The 17,266-nt window shown below is 52.0% G+C and overlaps 1 protein-coding gene and 1 pseudogene across 1 annotated transcript; both read right to left on the bottom strand.

Annotated features, from left to right (window-relative positions):
- Positions 1–288: 288 nt before the first annotated feature.
- On the bottom strand, positions 289–8,660 carry Cdk2ap1 (cyclin dependent kinase 2 associated protein 1). The gene is made up of 4 exons (XM_075978960.1): positions 8,462–8,660; positions 4,440–4,534; positions 3,042–3,168; positions 289–1,024 (listed from the first exon to the last, which is right to left on the bottom strand). Exons 1-4 carry the CDS (start codon positions 8,514–8,516, stop codon positions 957–959), a joined length of 345 nt encoding a protein of 114 aa, XP_075835075.1. The 5' UTR covers positions 8,517–8,660; the 3' UTR covers positions 289–956.
- A 5,580-nt stretch (positions 8,661–14,240) lies between these two features.
- On the bottom strand, positions 14,241–14,731 carry LOC142851214 (large ribosomal subunit protein eL32-like; annotated as a pseudogene).
- Positions 14,732–17,266: the final 2,535 nt, after the last annotated feature.

Genomic DNA, 17,266 nt, shown 5'->3' with positions numbered 1-17,266 from the left:
CATCGCTGACGCCTGCCTCCTACAGGGCCACATGTGGGCCTGATATCCCTGAGACTCAGGCACACAGTTCACAGCCTGCTGTGCTAGTGGCATGTCTGAGTCAGATACGAAATGCCTTAGCAGGTATCTCCAAGCCCTCCGTCAGGAGCGTCAATAGTGACCCCAACCCTGGGGAAACCAAGGCAAGGATTGTGAGCTCAAGGCCAGTGTCTCTATAATTAGCAAGACTGTCCTCCCCCAAAGAGAAACAAGCACCGAGACCCAAGGATCCCACATCTTAATACAAACTGTTAATGAAAATAAGCTTTATTACATCAAGTAATAAATACAAAGATGCAACAGTTGCAGTCGTTTTCTTCCAGATGTTGTGACCGTCTCACAGTAAACACGGAACTGAGATCCACAGTCTCAGGATGGACATTTGCAGGGCGCGTGGCAGGTTGGGTAGATTGCTCTTTCTTCTGTATTTATAACTTGTGCATGTTTAAGATTGACTTCAAAGCACTCGGTCATGCAAAGGCTTAAGCAGAGCAGCTCTGTGAAGCAGGGTCTGCACTGCCCACAGGTAGGCCAGCTTACTAAGCAGATGTGCTGTGCTCTGCACTCAAGTCCGCAGAGGCAGGTGAGCTCATGGAAAGGAAGTCACCTGGGATGAGGCGAATGGCAAGTGTATCCAAAGGGAGATTTTAAAGGGGACACTGGTATTTGGAGGCAAACAATAGCTTGCTGTGAAGTGGCTTCACAAACATCTTTCAAATCAATGCTTGGGAAGAAAAAAAGAGCTGGATGGTTTCTAACTACTTAGAATGCACACCGTCAGTAACTGCAAAATGTCTTCCCAGTCTTCTGGATGTGGGTTCAGAGCTTAATGACCATGGCAGGAAAACCACTGCCATTTTGAACAAAGCCTCTCATCTCCACGGGGTGGCGAGATGGGCCTTCAAACTGGCCAGGGGCTAGGACCTGGCATTACGTTCCGTTTCGGCCAAGCACTCCCGAACCAGGCTTCGGGCATGAATGATGCCTGCAAGAGAAGCAGAGACGGGCATCAACCCATTCACAGAGCAGGAAGAAAACCTGTCTGTTAAACCCCAGTCATGAAGCCCATTCCTTTTTTTTTTTTTTTTTTTTGGTTTTTTGAGACAGGGTTTCTCTGTGGCTTTGGAGCCTGTCCTGGAACTAGCTCTGTAGACCAGGCTGGTCTCGAACTCACAGAGATCCGCCTGTCTCTGCCTCCCGAGTGCTAGGATTAAAGGCGTGCGCCACCATCGCCCAGCATGAAGCCCATTCTTGAGGGGAATGGAGGGTCTCTATCCAAACACCTGCAAAGGCCAGGCTGCTAAGGAGGCTGTGATGAGAGGTCATTTGAACCCAGGAGTTCAAGGCCAGTAACATCCAGTTCTCTCCTTTTTAAAAAATCACAATGCTATGCTCACACTGCAATCCTAGTACTCTCAAGGCAGAATCAAGATAACCTCAAATCTTTTCACACTGGTGTGACGTGCTTGTATGAGTTCAGCAGCTGGCTAGGGTGACATGAAATCTTCCTCATTCTTTTTTTTTTTTTTTTTTTTTTTTTTTTTTTGGTTTTTCGAGACAGGGTTTCTCTGTGGCTTTGGAGCCTGTCCTGGAACTAGCTCTTGTAGACCAGGCTGGTCTCGAACTCACAGAGATCCGCCTGCCTCTGCCTCCCGAGTGCTGGGATTAAAGGCGTGCGCCACCACCGCCCGGCCTTCCTCATTCTTGTAGGGCCAGCAGCTCCCTCAGGATGTATCCTGCAATAGCCACTTGGTACATCCATATATAAGTCAATCCACTGGCCGATCCTTACCTGGCCTAGCTACCTAGTCCAACTTCAGTACAGCCTTTTGGCACAGACCAGGGACCTCCAGGTCCAGGCCATCTCCATTCTCTCCCAGGTTCATTCTGTAATGTTTTCATCAACCAAGTGCCTCCTGGTCATGAATGAACCTACAGCCCTGGTCCCCTGATAACTTCTAAATAGAGCGCCTGTCCCCTCAGCAGCTCTGTCATGAGGTAGCGCACTGCTCACCATCCTTCACACCTCACACCTGATTCCCTTGCTTTCTGTGACATCACTCTCCCTTTTCAGTCACTAAAGAATCTCAAGGGCAGTGGGGACCGTTTGAATTAATGAGCACAGTTTCAAATTTGTAAGATAAAAGGTTCTGGATACACACAGTGTGATGGCTATACAATAATATGAAAGAACTTCAGTTGTTAAGATGTTAAATTATATGTTACATATATTTTGCCACAATTAAAAAAGAAAAAAAATGGGGCCCGGCAGTGGTGGCGCACACCTTTAATCCCAGCACTTGGGAGGCAGAGCCGGGCAGAGCTCTGTGAGTTTGAAGCCAGCCTGGTCTACAAAAGGAGCTCCAGGACAGCCAGAGCTGTTACTCAAAGAAACCCTGTCTCCAAAAACAAAAACAAAACAAAACAACAAGAAAAAAAATTAGATGAGCAATGGTGGCTCATGCCTTTAATCCCAGCACTCAGGAGGCAGATATAGGTGGATCTCTGTGAGTTCAAGGCCAGCCTGGTCTACAAAGCAAGTTCCAATACAGTCAGAACTACACAGAGAAACCCTATCGTGAAAAAAAAAAATCAAAAACAAACACAAAAGGAACTCTCAAGCTGCTCCCTATCCTGATCAGAGGAGAGCCTCTGTAGTCACAGCTGCGCCCCGCAGCACAGATGGAGAGGCCATAGAGCCTCTCTGACAAGGTGTAGGAGTGAGGGATGACCCCTTCTCAGAAACCCCACGAGCTCCTCAGACCCAACTGCCACACCTGCAACAGCTCAAGTGTGCATCACTAACCCACAGGTCAAGGGACTTTCCCTGACCACCTCCAGTACGTCCTCTAGGAAACCTCTCTACCTCCTGGGCTCAAACCATCCTCCTGCCTCAGCCTCCCAAGGAGCTGGGACTACAGGTACCCACCAGCATGCTAGACTTCAGAAGTCTTCAACAGTGACAGGCAACCTTGAGACCCTTAACCACGCCCCTCGCTCACCTCGTTTTAGTCTCTCCATGGCGCTCTTGCTCCCTGCGTACGTGGGTCTGATCTCTTTCCCCAACTCTTCAATGATGGCCAGCAGCTCTGCGTATTTACTTTGAGGCACCTGGCTATTTCCAGTTCCCTAGGATCAGAAAACAAGGGTTTGGATGGACGGATCCAACCCGGTGGGCACGCGTGGGTGGAGGGAAAGAGAGCTAGCCTTGGGATCTCAGGACTGCCCAGAGTATGTCAGATGGTACAACTGCTGTCCCCATCCAGACAGGAAGAAAGATCTGGCGTCAAAGTGACAAGTAACAGGGGACACCTGACTCCATGAGGAGAGGGGTGTCTCCTAGGAGTCAGGCATCCACAATGAGTGGAAGACAGAGGTCACCACTGGAGGACCTCAGCCATCGCTAAGGACCCAGGATGGGGCTAATCAGACACACCACATCCTCCCCACAGACAGTCTCTAACTCCAGGCTACAGCTTAAGCAAGCACCCAGATCAGCGAGGGCCTTGGCTCAGTCCTCTCCTCCTGTCGCAGCTGGACCATGGCAGCCAGGTCTCTGTCCGGGGCCTTGGCCTGTTCCTCTAGCCTCTGCGGCCTCCACTCCCAAGCCTCGCCACCCGGCCTGCAGGCCAGGAGCTCAGCCTCCTGGCACATCCGCCTCCTGGCCTCACGCTTCTCCCAACGTCGGCGCCGCATGGCCAAGGCATTGCGCTGCCGCTCCAAGCTGCGCCTCAGCCCATCCTCCCGCCGCCTCCGCTTCTTCAGCCTGTCCCGTTCCCGGGCCCTAGCCTCCTTCTCCTCCTGGGATAGGATAGGCTGTCGGGGCATGGCTAGAGGTTGTGCCAAGGAGAGACCTCCATGGCAACCCCAGAACACTGGCTGGGATTTAGTCCACAGAAAGAATTTTCCTGTTGGCAACCAGGGTTGTAAAAAACTTCTATGCAGAGCAGTCAGTTACCCCCTGATCATGACCCTGAGGTCACCGCAATGAACTGATAAGAGATCTGGGTCTTCAAGAGGGTCATGGTCTAGAAAATGACTTGGGACCATACTCATCTCCAGCTCCCAATATGCTGTCCCAGTCTCCTCTGTCACAGCATAGAGGTCCAACACCAGCTGAACCTTACCTGCCCAGGAAACGAGCACCTGGTGGCTGGAGCAGCGGGGTGATCCTTGGCCCCTTCCTGTGTCCCCACATCCCTCAGGTCCCTGGACAGTCCCAGTTGCCCTGCATTCTAATCCATCAAATGAAGAATGGGAGCCAAATCCCAGCAATAGCTAAGGACACGCAGGAGAACATGGGGACTGCTTTGATCCACTTCTGTCCCCTAAATGCCTCCTACCAGCAGTGGAGTGTCCCGGCTGCCCCCAGAGCCCTCCCATCACCCGCACTGCCATACCTGGGTGTAGCCTAGTGATGGTGGCCCATAGTCACTCAGCAGCTGGCGATACTGGGAGGATGTCGCCATACTAGTAGAAGGCGAGTGGACACTTCCTGCAGTAAAGAGAAGGGAGAAGTCAGAGCTATAGCAAAGGGCACTGGGTACTGCAACAGTCCCCCCATCTAGGTCCCTACTTGTGAACTTTTGATTTACAGGACAGAGACCTCAGTTCAACCTCAATGGTCAGAGCCCAGACACCAGTCTAGATGCACGGAAGGAAGTATATAAGGGCAGCCACTCCCTGCATACCTCGTACCTCAAAAGACAGCCCTCCCCTGCCCATGCACGTGACCCCAGACACTACTACCAAGACTGAAGCTGGCAGCTGTGTTCAGCCTAATCCTTGCTGACCCCAGCCCAGTCCCCACTCAGAACCAGAGCTACAGCCCATGACTGGCAACTAGCAAGGTTGGCCTAACCTGGGATAGACTTTCTTATACGCAGCCACCTCTGTGTTCCTATGCACCACCTGTGCTGGACAAACACAAAGGCCTCAAGGCACAGAACCCCAGAGGGAGACAGGTGCCCTGCATGAACACGAAGCAGGGTCTGGAGAGCAGCCTTTGTGCCTCACACAAGCCCCTCAGCCCCTCTGGGCTTCTCATTCCTTCTCCAAAGAAAGAAAAGAACTCCCGACTATCTATGCAAAACGCACACATCATGCACTCTGCACTCCAAAAAGAGGGGCCTAAGACCCCATGTCTGGAATCCAGCCCTTGAGAACACTATCCAGGTGCAGCAGCTAGAACAAAGCAGGGCCCGGAGCCCAGTGCAGACTGCCATCCCCTGGATGCGGAATGAGGAGGCCCCTGGCTGGAGCATGCACACCCATAATGGCAACCAAGTGGCCATTAGGCGGGTAAAGGATGTCCTTCGAATTACAAACAGCAGTAACCATGGAGAATTTACCTAGTCCTGCTCGGCAGCTGCCCGACCACCGCCCCCAGAGCCAAATTGTCTCTCACACACACAGCAGGCTCTGCAGACTTGGCCCCAGGGATGGACAGCTGGTGCCAGGCTGGCCAAGTCACCAGCTGCTCACTTGGTGTGGGCGAGGGGAGGGACAGGAGGAAGGAAGTTCAGGAGCTGGGTTTGCTGGGCAGGCGCTGGGAGGAGCAGTGAATCCCAGGGCCTGGCTGCAGGGTGAGCCACACTGTATGGGAAGTGGCTGCGCAGCAAGCTGGCAACCCCAGCATCTGCCTCCAAGCAGGCAACAGCACAGGAAGCTTTTCCTAGGCAGAGTGTACACCCAGGTTTAGGCACACGTATGGACGTGGTTCCTGAGCAAAGCATACTAGGGGCATGCCACCCAACTAGAGCGACCCTAGCTTCCTTACCACCACGGCCAATTCCATTTCCCCAGCCTTTAGAGATGGCTCCTTCCAGGAGGTGAGTTCCAATCCTGCCCACTACACGTCGTCAAGCCCTTTCTGGGCTCAGACAGGCTAGAGAGGTCAATGCTGAAGGGTGGCGTGGGTGAGAGAGGACTCCAGGTCTTTAGAGGACCCTGGCACCACAGTCGGAGTAGAATGCCGGCCAGCGCACCTCTTCTGCTTCCCCATGCTTTTCACCGCTGTCACCTCCCTGTCCCATCGTCTCTCCTGGACAGAGTTGGGGGTCTGTCCCAGCAGTGGCACTCCTGGCTGCGGGACCTCTGTCAAGGCCCCTGCGGGCCTCAGTTTCTCGTCTGTTTGAAGCCATACTCCAACAGCAGATTTATCTATCCTACAACCTGATGACGTGGGGTGGGATTAGGGGGCTGAGGGGCAGGCAGAGGAGGACTAAGAAACACCCGTCTACGTGTGGAGGACCTCAAGCAATACCTCAGAGCTTGGTTTTCCATCCCCCCCAGGAGCGGAGATGAGCCTGAGTCAAACCTGCCTCACATCCAATCAGCCCCCACCCCCGGAGTCGTGGCAGAAGGGTCCTCCACGCCACTCAAGCCCTCTCCTTCCCGAAGACAGGCACCTGGGCTGAGGGAGGCCAGGGAGGCGGCTCCACGTCAGCACAGCCGTGTGGAGCATCTCAGACAATGAGCGCAGTGTGCAGAGAGCCGGGAGGGCTTGGCAGAGGCCAGGAAGCTCCTGGGGCCAGGCGCAGCTCCCCGCCCCCACACCAGACAAAGAGCGGCCTGGGCCTGGGGAGCTGGCGGCCTTCCCGCCACTTGGGGCGCCGGGGGTGGGGGGGGGGGACGCTCTCGGGCGGGGGAGGCGGGGGCTTTGTCTAACTCCGCCACTGCCACCGCCGGCCAGGCCGCAGCTTGGCAACTCAGTGAGCAGGAGGCAGGGCTGGAGGGCGTGAGGGATGATGACAGGGGAGGCGGAGGAGCCACTGTGAGAGTCCATCTTGGATGCAGATGGCAGGGGAGAGCAGGGCTTTCTGCGAAGTAATACCGGCGGGCGGGCGGGCCCCCACCAAAATGCCGGCCACCTGGAGACGCCGGTACGCCTCCTGCCATGCCCCATTAGAAAAGGAACTTGAGCTGACTACAGGTGCCAGCAAGCCCAGAACAGGGCTTCAAAGTCCCGGGGGCTGCCTGCCGCTGGGACCCACAACCCCAAAAGGTCCCAGCTGAAGACCCCGGGGCAGCTCTCCTAGATCAGGCTGTCTCTGGCTTCCCACAGCCTGGCAATGCAACCCACTGCCCTTCCATCCTAGACACTGGCCAAAGAGACTGGAGACAAAAATCCTACCTGCCAACAAAGCCTGTCACTCGGGGTGGGGGGTGCGGGGGGAATGAAACCTTTTGAGGTGAAACAGTGGCTGCGTGCTTTGGGGGGCTCTGCACCCACGTGGGAGCGTTTCAACTCTCCCAAGCTGGCACCCTAAATCTCAACCTTTTCCAAACCCCAAAGAGCAGTGTCCAAGAAGTTTAAACCACATGGCCAAGGCTTTTCGAGGTCCCTTAGGGGATTTTTGGAATTCTGGGCTCAACATTTCAACACAAGACCCCCCAGGTTGGAAGTGCCAACATGGGTGGTACGTTTGGTACACAGCGATCATAACCAACTCAGACCCCAACTGTCCCAGGGGGCCTTAGCTCTCCTGATTCCCCCCCCCCCCACCTCGTGTCTGTTTTGGGGAGTGGTCTGCTCACAGCCAAATGTCTAGGGGGTACTGAGAGGACACAAAGCTAGGCGTCTACGAATGTCCCCGGGGCTAGCCCCTAGGCACTACGGAAAGCTGCCTAGGAACTTCGCACAGGAGTTTCCCGGCGGCGCCCAGCCCCGGCGGGGAAGGGACACCGGGTCCCCCGGGCTTCTGCGGCGCGGTCCTCTGGGACCCACGTGGGGACTCCGGGATGGAGACCCGCGGGACCCAGCACGCCGCACGCAGGGCCCACGAGGCCCCGGCACTTCAACTTCTTCCCAGGGACTCCCGAGGGCCTGGGGAGCGGGAGCCGCTCCCGCCTCCGGGCCACCCGCCGCCCACGACCCCGGCCAGGCTCCCTCCCGGCCCGCGGCCGTCCGGCCTTCTCCCGCCGCCCCGCACGCGGCCCGGCCCTGGCCTGTCCCGCTCCACCGACCCTCGGCGCCCCGCGCCTCGCTCCCCGCGCAACCCGGCCGCTCCCGCCTCCCGCCGGTAGGGGCCCTCGCCGAGCCGCCCAAAAATCGTCAGGAAGAGGGGGGGGGGAAGAGCTGAGGAAAAAGCCTTCTTCGCCCGGCCGCCCGCGCCCTCGCTTCCCCGCCATCCCCGGCCGCTCCGCCACTCGCACCCGGGCCCGGGCCGCAGCCCCGCCGAGCGCCGGGCGCACCGCGAACTTTGGCGGCGCGGGCGGCGGAATCATGGCGGCGGGGCGGCTGAGACGGCGGCGTCCGAGCCGCCCCGGCCCGGGACATCACCCCCCCTCCACACATACACACCCTCGGCGAGCTCGCCGCCTCGGGCACCGCGCGAGTCGGGGAGCCCCGGGCCGCGGTGGGCAGCGCGAGACCCCAACTTGGCGGCACTTAGGGCGCACGCGGCCCGCGCTCACTCACCGGCGTTGAGGGCGGCGGCGGGCATGTGCGCGGTCAAGTTCGGCTTGTAAGACATCCCCGCGGGCGGCGGGCGCGCCGGGCAGAGCCGGGCCAGGCCGCGAGCGCGGCGGCGAGGCCGAGGCCGAGGCCCGGGCCGAGCGGCCCCGCGTCCCCGCGCCCGTCCGAGCGCCCAGCGGGCGCCCGCGCACTTTTTGTTGTCGCCGGCTCGGGCCGCGCCGGCAAATATGGCCGTCCCTCACCCTGCCGCCGCCGCAGTAGATCACCCATCCATCGGGCGCGCGGCGCAGGGGTGGCCGCAAACTTTGAGCCCAGCCGGTGCTGGGCCCGGCCCGGACCGGGAGGGGGCGGCGGGCGTCGAGGGGCGGCTCCTCCCGCGGCCGCGCCCCGCGCTGCGCCGCCGCCCGCAACTTGCCAAAGTTTGGGGGGCTGCGGTCCCTGCGGCGCCCCCGCCGCTCCCCGGCCTCCCGCGCGCCGCTCATTGGCCCGCTCCTTCCTCTTTCTTAAACAGCCAGGCTGGATGGAAGAAGTACTTTTTTTCCTGTGTCTCTTGACTGTGGGGGCAGGGATGGAAAATTACCTGGAGAAAATGGTGGCGATTGGGTTTTTTTTTGTTTTTCGGTGATTTTTTTTTGGTTGTGTTTTTTTTTTTTTTAATGCACTTAGATCATTCCAGATGCCCTCGTCTGGCTCTGTCCCAGAATTAGAATAACCCATTCTTGACATTTATTTCGAGAAAAAAAAAATGTCATGTCTCTGCCTGAATTAAGTGGGCTTTTTTTTTTTTAACCCTTGGGAACCCAAGATTCCTTTGAGACTGACAAAAGCTGGATGGAGACGCCTCCGCCTCAGCAAATTCGCCCTCGCATCCACAGCATTTGGCGCACAAACTCTTTGGAATATTTCGAGGGAGCACCTACTGTGTGCCAGACACGGTTCTAGATGCTAAGGATGCAAGAATGAACTTGGCAAAGTTTCGACTCCCCGGAGTTTACACTCCCATTTTTTGGACCCCCTCTTCTCCGCCCCATACACGCCCCCACCCATCCTAGGAACTGACTGAAACGTCATCAGCAAACGTATTTGGGATCTGATGAATAACCTTCCGAAGGTACTATATTTTGGAGTTCTGCCTGAATAGTAATGCTCATCAAATTACATAAAACGCCCACCCGTTTTTGTTGTTTTTAATCGCCATGGTTTGCAGGTTGCTTGGGGTTTTTTGTTTCTTATTTTTTAATTAGTCATATTTAGACATGATCTGTGAACCTGATGACAACGGCGTCAGCTTCTCCGCTAGAGAAAAAAAGGGACCACCACCAGGGTCTTACGTTCCCTCCCTCCTTTGGGGACTAAAGGTGCAGGGGAAGGGAACGCCTCTTCTCCTACCCCCGCTCCGCCAGCACCCCTGCCATCATCCTTAGGATTGCTTTGGCAGACGCTTCTTGGTGACATTTTATCGTATAAAGAAATGAATGCTACCCGTTCTCTACAATGGCTGATAAAAATATAAGGCGATAGCCGGGTGGTGGTGGCGCACGCCTTTAATCCCAGCACTTGGGAGGCAGAGGCAGGCGGATCTTTGTGAGTTCGAGACCAGCCTGGTCTACAGAGCTAGTTCCAGGACAGGCTCCGAAGCCACAGAGAAACCCTGTCTCGAAAAACCAAAAAAAAAAAAAAAATATATATATATATATATATATATATATATATATATATATATATAAGGCGAGCCAAATATATAATTTTGAATGTTTAGCCGGGCGATGGTGGCGCACGCCTTTAATCCCAGCACTCGGGAGGCAGAGACAGGCGGATCTCTGTGAGTTCGAGACCAGCCTGGTCTACAGAGCTAGTTCCAGGACAGGCTCCAAAACCACAGAGAAACCCTGTCTCTAAAAACCAAAAAATAAATAAATAAATAATAATAACAATAATTTTGAATGTTTTAGTAGTCAATTTTTTTTGTTTGTTTTTTTTTTTTTTTTTGATTTTTCGAGATCCGCCTGCCTCTGCCTTCCGAGTGCTGGGATTAAAGGCGTGCGCCACCACCGCCCGGCCTTTTTTGAAAGCAGAACGTGGCATAAAATTAATTCTAATAATGTATTTAAATGCAAACAGGATCCAGAACAGGACAATTCCAATTAATAATGAATGAATACATAGAAATTCATCAGTAAGATCCTTAACTTATTTTTTTAACAGGATCTGACAATGCATCCATGGCTAGCTAGTTATGTAAACTACGCTGGCCTGGAGCTCACAAAGTTCCACCTGCCCCTACCTCCAGAGAGCTGGAATTAAAGGCCTGCGACATAATGCCTAGCCTGGTTTGGTTGTTTTTATTTGTTTGTTATGTTGCCCTGGATAGCCTGAAACTTCTAGGCTCTGGTAGTCTTCCTATTTCAAATTCCCAAGTAGTTGAAACAGCCAGCATGTATCAAAGTACCAAGTATCATTTGCCTGACTTTTTTTTCCCTCATATTTGCCTGGAACTTGAAGCAATCCCCCTGCCTCAGTCACTCCACTCAGAGTCATAGTTTCATGTTCTTTAATTCAAATACACAAAAAGAAGGTTTTTTTAAGTATGTTTTCTTTGGCAGTGTTGGGATTAAACCCAGAGCTTCACAGGTGCTCCTACATTGAACTACACCACCCCAACCTCACACTTTGCTGGTTTTCTTCTGTTTATTTATTTTTTTTAATTTTACTTATTTATTTTATATACATTGGTGCCTTGCCTACATGTCTGTCTGAGGGTGTTGAATTCCCTGTAACTGGAGCTACAGTTTTGAGCTGCCCTGTGGGTGCCAAGAATTAAACTAGGGAATTAAGAGGTTGCTCTGAACCTCTGAGTCATCTCTCTAGCCCCTGTTTGTTTATTTTTAATTTTTTGAAACAGAGTGTAATGTACCCCGGGATGTCCTCCAGCTCAGGTGAATGGCTGAAAACGACCCTGAACTTTGGGATCTTCCTGAGTGTTGGAATCACAAATGTGTACCACCACATGATCCTGGAGATGGAACCCAAGGCACCAGGCATGTTAGACAAGCTTTTCTGAGCCACATCCTTAGATCCTGAGATGTAGGCTTTGTGGCTCAGATGGAAAGGGATCTTGGCAGTCAGGAGCCAAGGGATACTGGGTACCACAGCATGGGTGGAAGAGTTTCCTGGCAGTCCGGGGACAGGGAATAGCGAAGGTCACAGCTTACAGCCCTGCTCTGAGGAAAGGCTTCCCCAGTGTAACAGCTCTCTGCTCTGGCAGGAAAGAGCTTCTCCTGCAACATTGACACAGCTCCATGTACTAGGGAGGCTCCCCCAGTGAAAGTATCACAGCCCTGCTCTGCTCCCTCCTTGCTAGGACAAAGGTCTTCACTCAAACCTCATTCAAGAACTATATAGGGAGAGAAGAATCCAGGCAAACAGGTCCGGGTCTTATACAGGGCTTCTTAGGAGCAGAGTTTTTCCAGGGAGAAGATCTTCAGAGTGGGAATTGGTCAGATTTCAGTCCGTTGATCAGATTGACTAGATCTACTCAGGAATTGTTTGATTTTCTGCTTAGTTGACAAATCAGGGGCAGATTTTGCTCTGGTTTCAGGGCCAAAGTGTGTTTCCTTCACTGGCCTTTTTTTTTTTTTAGCTTTTTGACTCTAGTTTTGGGGTCAGGGCATTTCTTTCAATGGTTCTGATTCTAGGGCTAAAGTGGTTTTTTTTGGCACTGGTTTTCAGGGTCAGGGTTAGGATTCTTTGGTTCTGGGTTCAGGTCTAAAGCATTTCTTTCACTGGCTTAGGTGACAGAGCCAGGGTGTGTTTCTTTCACTGGCTCAGGTCTGAGCCAGGGTCTATTTCTTTCACTGGTTCTGGTTTCAGAGCCAGAGTCGGTTTCTTTGGCTGGCCCCTTTCCCCTACAATATAATGTGCCTGCCAGCGCATAAACCTACAGAGACCAGCAGAGGACAGTGAGGATCTTGCTTTGTCCCAGTCCTTCTTACTCCTTTACTGACTCTCTCCTTGGGCTCACCTTTATAATAGGCTGGCTAGCCATCTAGCTTTGGGATCCACTTGTTTCTGCTCCCCAGTGCTGGAGATTCAAGCACATATGCACACAGGAAGCTTTGACCTGGTGGAGGAGATCAAACTCTGGCTCTTATGGTGAACTCCTACCCACAGAGCCCTCTACTAAACTGCTTAGGGTTGTTGAGTTGGTGTCTTTGTTTTATTTTTTTGCTTATTTGTACAGGATTTCTCTGTATAGCCCCTGTCTGTCCTGGAAGCACCTCTGCAGGCCAGACTGACCTCAAACTCACAGAGATCCGCCTGCCTCTGCCTCCTGAGTGCTGGGACTAAAGGTGTGTGTCACCGTTGTCTAGCTTCTTTTCCTCTTTGTGAGGCATGGTCTCATCAGATGGCCCTAGCTGACCTAGAACTTGCTATATAGCCCACACTATGACCCTAGCCGACCTAGAACTTGCTATATAGCCCAGGCTATGGCCCTAGCTGACCTAGAACTTGCTATATAGCCCAGGCTGTGGCCCTAGCTGACCTAGAACTCGCTATATAGCTCAGGCTATGGCCCTAGCTGACCTAGAACTCGCTATATAGCTCAGGCTATGGCCCTAGCTGACCTAGAACTTGCTATATAGCCCAGGCTATGGCCCTAGCCGACCTAGAACTTGCTATATATCCCAGGCTATGGCCCTAGCTGACCTAGAACTTGCTACATATCCCAGGCTATGGCCCTAGCTGACCTAGAACTTGCTATATAGCCCAGGCTATGGCCCTAGCTGACCTAGAACTCCCGATACAGCCCAGGCTATGGCCCTAGCTGACCTAGAACTTGTTATATAGCCCAGGCTAGGCCCTAGCTGACCTAGAACTTGTTATATAGCCCAGGCTAGGCCCTAGCTGACCTAGAACTTGTTATATAGCCCAGGCTAGGCCCTAGCTGACCTAGAACTCCCTATACAGCCCAGGCTATGGCCCTAGCTGACCTAGAACTTGCTATATAGCCCACGCTATGGCCCTAGCTGACCTAGAACTTGCTATATAGCCCAGGCTATGGCCCTAGCTGACCTAGAACTTGCTATATAGCCCAGGCTATGGCCCTAGCTGACCTAGAACTTGCTATATAGCCCAGGCTATGGCCCTAGCTGACCTAGAACTTGCTATATAGCCCAGGCTATGGCCCTAGCCGACCTAGAACTTGCTATATAGCCCAGGCTATGGCCCTAGCTGACCTAGAACTTGCTATATAGCCCAGGCTGTGGCCCTAGCTGACCTAGAACTCGCTATATATCCCAGGCTATGGCCCTAGCTGACCTAGAACTTGCTATATAGCCCAGGCTATGGCCCTAGCTGACCTAGAACTTGTTATATAGCCCAGGCTATGGCCCTAGCTGACCTAGAACTCGCTATATAGCCCAGGCTAGGCCCTAGCTGACCTAGAACTTGCTATATAGCCCAGGCTGTCCTTGAACTTATGTCAGTCCTCCTGCTTCCATCTCCTAAACGCTGAGACTACAGCACCTAGCTCAGCTATTTCTTTTTTTTAATATTTATTTATTATGTATACAATTTTCTGTGTGTGTGTATGCCTGAAGGCCAGAAGAGGGCACCAGACCTCTTTACAGATGGTTGTGAGCCACCATGTGGTTGCTGGGAATCGAACTCGGGTCCTTTTGAAGAGCAGGCAATGCTCTTAACCTCTGAGCCATCTCTCCAGCCCTAGCTCAGCTATTTCATTTTATTGTGAGGCATAATTTTTTTTGCAGTTTTTGTGGTTTTATTTAAATACAAATAAAACATGCACGCAAGCCATCTCATTCTCTTCGCTGCGTAGCCTGGCATTGGGATTGGTGACTCTGATGGCCAGCTGCACTGCTCTTTCCACGATGGCTTTTCAGTTCTTGGAGGAAACACTGTGAGCAATCTCAGCACAGTAAGACTTGTTGCACATCAGCAGCACCTCCAGCTCCTTGACGTTGTGGACCAGAAACTTCCGGAAGCCGCTAGGCAGCATCTGCTTGGTTTTCTTGTTCCTCCTGTGACCAATGCTGGACATCAGGATCTGGCCCTTGAATCTTCTCTGCACCCTGTTGTCAATACCTCTGGGTTTCTGCCAGTTTCACTTACTTTTGATATATCGGTCTGACTGGTGCCGGATGAACTTCTTGGCCATCTTTGTGATGATATCTTGAGCTTCACCAGAGGCCAGAGGGCAGCCACGATGCCGCAAAAGGTATCACAGGTAGCACCGAGGAAAAAGCGAGGCATAATTTTTATCTTAGTATAAATTAACTTAAAATTCTCTATATAGCCCAGGGTGGTTTTAAACTCATAATCCTCCTGCCTCACTCTCCCAAGTGCTGGATTATAGATATGACCACATCTGGCAAAGGTGCCTTTCCATTGACTTCAAACTTAATTCCTTTCATCTCAATGAGCTTTTTCTTCCTACAGGTTTAAGTGTTTGAAGCTATTTATCTTTAATTGTGTTTATGTGCACGTATGGATATGTGTACACAAGGGCAGGTGTCATGGGAACCAGAAGGGCTGGCTCTCCTCTTGTGAGCTGCTTGACATGAGTACTGGGAGCCACACTCCATACCCCTGCGGGAGTGGAAGTTGTTTTAGCCACCAAGCCAGTCCTGAGTTACTATCATCCTTGTTTTTGGATTTGTTTTGTTCTGCTTTTGCTGTTTTTGAGACAACATCTCACTGTTTCTCAGGGCAGCCTCAAATCACAGACATTAAACCTCTTCTGAGCAGTGGGCTGGACATCCAGAACCACGCCCACTTAGCATTTCCTTTCTGATAGTATAAGTGGAATCATCTTTTCTTTTTAAGATTTATTTTTGGGCTGGAGATGGCTTAGTGGTTAAGAGCATTGGCTGCTCTTCTAAAGAACGAAGTGTGATTCCCAACACCCACATGGTGGCTCACAACCATCTGTAACTCCAGTTTTAGGGAATCTGATGCCCTCTCCTGGCCCCCACTGGTGCTCACATACGTGGCAAATGCAAACACCTGTATATAAAAACTGAATTTTAAAAAGATTTATGGGGGCACTGGAGAGATGGCTCTGAGGTTAAGAGCACTGTCTGCTCTTCCAGAAGTCCTGAGTTCAATTCCCAGCCACCACATGGTGGCTCACAACCTTATCTGTAATGAGATCTGGTGCCCTCTTCTGGAATGCAGACATATATGCAGGCAGAACACTGTATACATAATAAATAAATAAATCTTTAAAAATTAAATTAAAGCCGGGCGATGGTGGCACACGCCTTTAATCCCAGCACTTGGGAGGCAGAGGCAGGCAGATCTCTGTGAGTTCGAGACCAGCCTGGTCTACAGAGCTAGTTCCAGGACAGGCTCCAAAGCCACAGAGAAACCCTGTCAAGAAAAACCAAAAAAAAAAAAAGAGAGAGAGAGATTTTTTATTTTTCAGTTATGAACGTGCCCGTGAGTGCAGGTGCCTGAGTAAGTTAGAAGAGTCTGAGACCCCTGCAGCTGGAGTTACAGGGAGTTGTGAGCTAACTAGGAGTGGTGTTCAGCATCTGAACCCTGGACCTCGGCAAGAGCAGTTAGTGACCTTAACCTCTATCCCCAGGAATTGTCATTGTAGGTTTGAATTTCTAAAGAACGTATTTTTGTGTATGCGAGCAACAAGTGTTCCACAGCACAGGGGCAGAGAGCAGAGGACACTTCATGAATTGTTTCCCTCTACGTGGATTCCACGTATCCACGTACGGAACCAAAAAGATACACAATGGAGTTAGCTGACCTTTAGTTATAATAGCCTAGCCTGGTCTTCCTGTAGAACCTGCAGCTGCTCCATTCTTGGAGCCATCTTGCTCTAATAGCATGGGCTAGACTCTTATACATATACTATGTGTAAGATCATGCCCTAAGCCAGGCAGTGGTGGTGCACGCCTTTAATCCCAGCACTCAGAGAGTAGAGGCAGGCAGATCTCTGAATTTGAGGTCAGTCTGGTCTACAGAGTGAGTTCTAGGATACCCAGGGTTACACAGAGAAACTCTGTCGGGGGGGGGGGCACAACAATAAAAGATCATGTGCTATGATAATACTTTTACTTCTTTAAAAATATTTATTTATTTGTTTGTTTATTTATTTATTATGTATACAATATTCTGTCTGTGTGTGTTTGCAGACCAGAAGAGGGCACCAGACCTCATTACAGATGGTTGGGAGCCACCATGTGGTTGCTGGGAATTGAACTCGTGACCTTTGGAAGAACAGGCAATGCTCTTAACCACTGAGCCATCTCTCCAGCCCCCCACTTCTTTTTCTTTAATGTGAGAATGTGCATGCTTATGCCACAGCCTTCCATTGATTTCAAAAAATTATTTTTAACTCTGTGTGTATTTGTGTGGAGATAGGAAGAGTCTGCACACACTGATGCAGGTACCCCTAGAGGCTAGAAGAGGGCATCAGATCACCTGGAAGGTATGTTACAGGCTTCTGTGAACCCCTTGGCTTGGGTGCGGTTTCCACAGCCTCTCCTTTATTGAGGGACTGTGTGCAAGGGTGCCACGGTGCTCACGCGGAGGTCAGAGGGTGTGACAAGCTTTCTCAAGTGCAGTCAGAGGGTGTGACAAGCTTTCTCAAGTGCAGTCGGACTTTACTGTAGGACTGCCAGCTCCCTAACAACAATACAGAGTCTTCAGTTTTTGTTTTGTTTTGTTTTTCGAGACAGGATTTCTCTGTGTAATAGCTCTGGCTGGCCTTGAACTCACAGAGATCCACCTGCCTCTGCCTCCCATGTGCCACCACCTCACAGTGAGACT

Source organism: Microtus pennsylvanicus, chromosome 1, assembly GCF_037038515.1.
Source record: "Microtus pennsylvanicus isolate mMicPen1 chromosome 1, mMicPen1.hap1, whole genome shotgun sequence".
Taxonomy (NCBI): domain Eukaryota; kingdom Metazoa; phylum Chordata; class Mammalia; order Rodentia; family Cricetidae; genus Microtus; species Microtus pennsylvanicus.
Note: the sequence above shows the minus strand (reverse complement) of the source record. Positions and strands in the feature narration are given on the sequence as shown.

What these genes read in the sequence shown, in the direction of transcription:
- Cdk2ap1 (XM_075978960.1), bottom strand. Translation starts at nt 8,516, where the DNA reads ATGTCTTACAAGCCGAACTTGACCGCGCACATGCCCGCCGCCGCCCTC. An exon ending in CATCACTAGGCTACACCCAG is followed by an intron (nt 3,169 to 4,439) that starts GTATGGCAGTGC and finishes TTCTGATCCTAG; the next exon opens with GGAACTGGAAATAGCCAGGT. An exon ending in CATGGAGAGACTAAAACGAG is followed by an intron (nt 1,025 to 3,041) that starts GTGAGCGAGGGG and finishes CTTCTCTTGCAG; the next exon opens with GCATCATTCATGCCCGAAGC.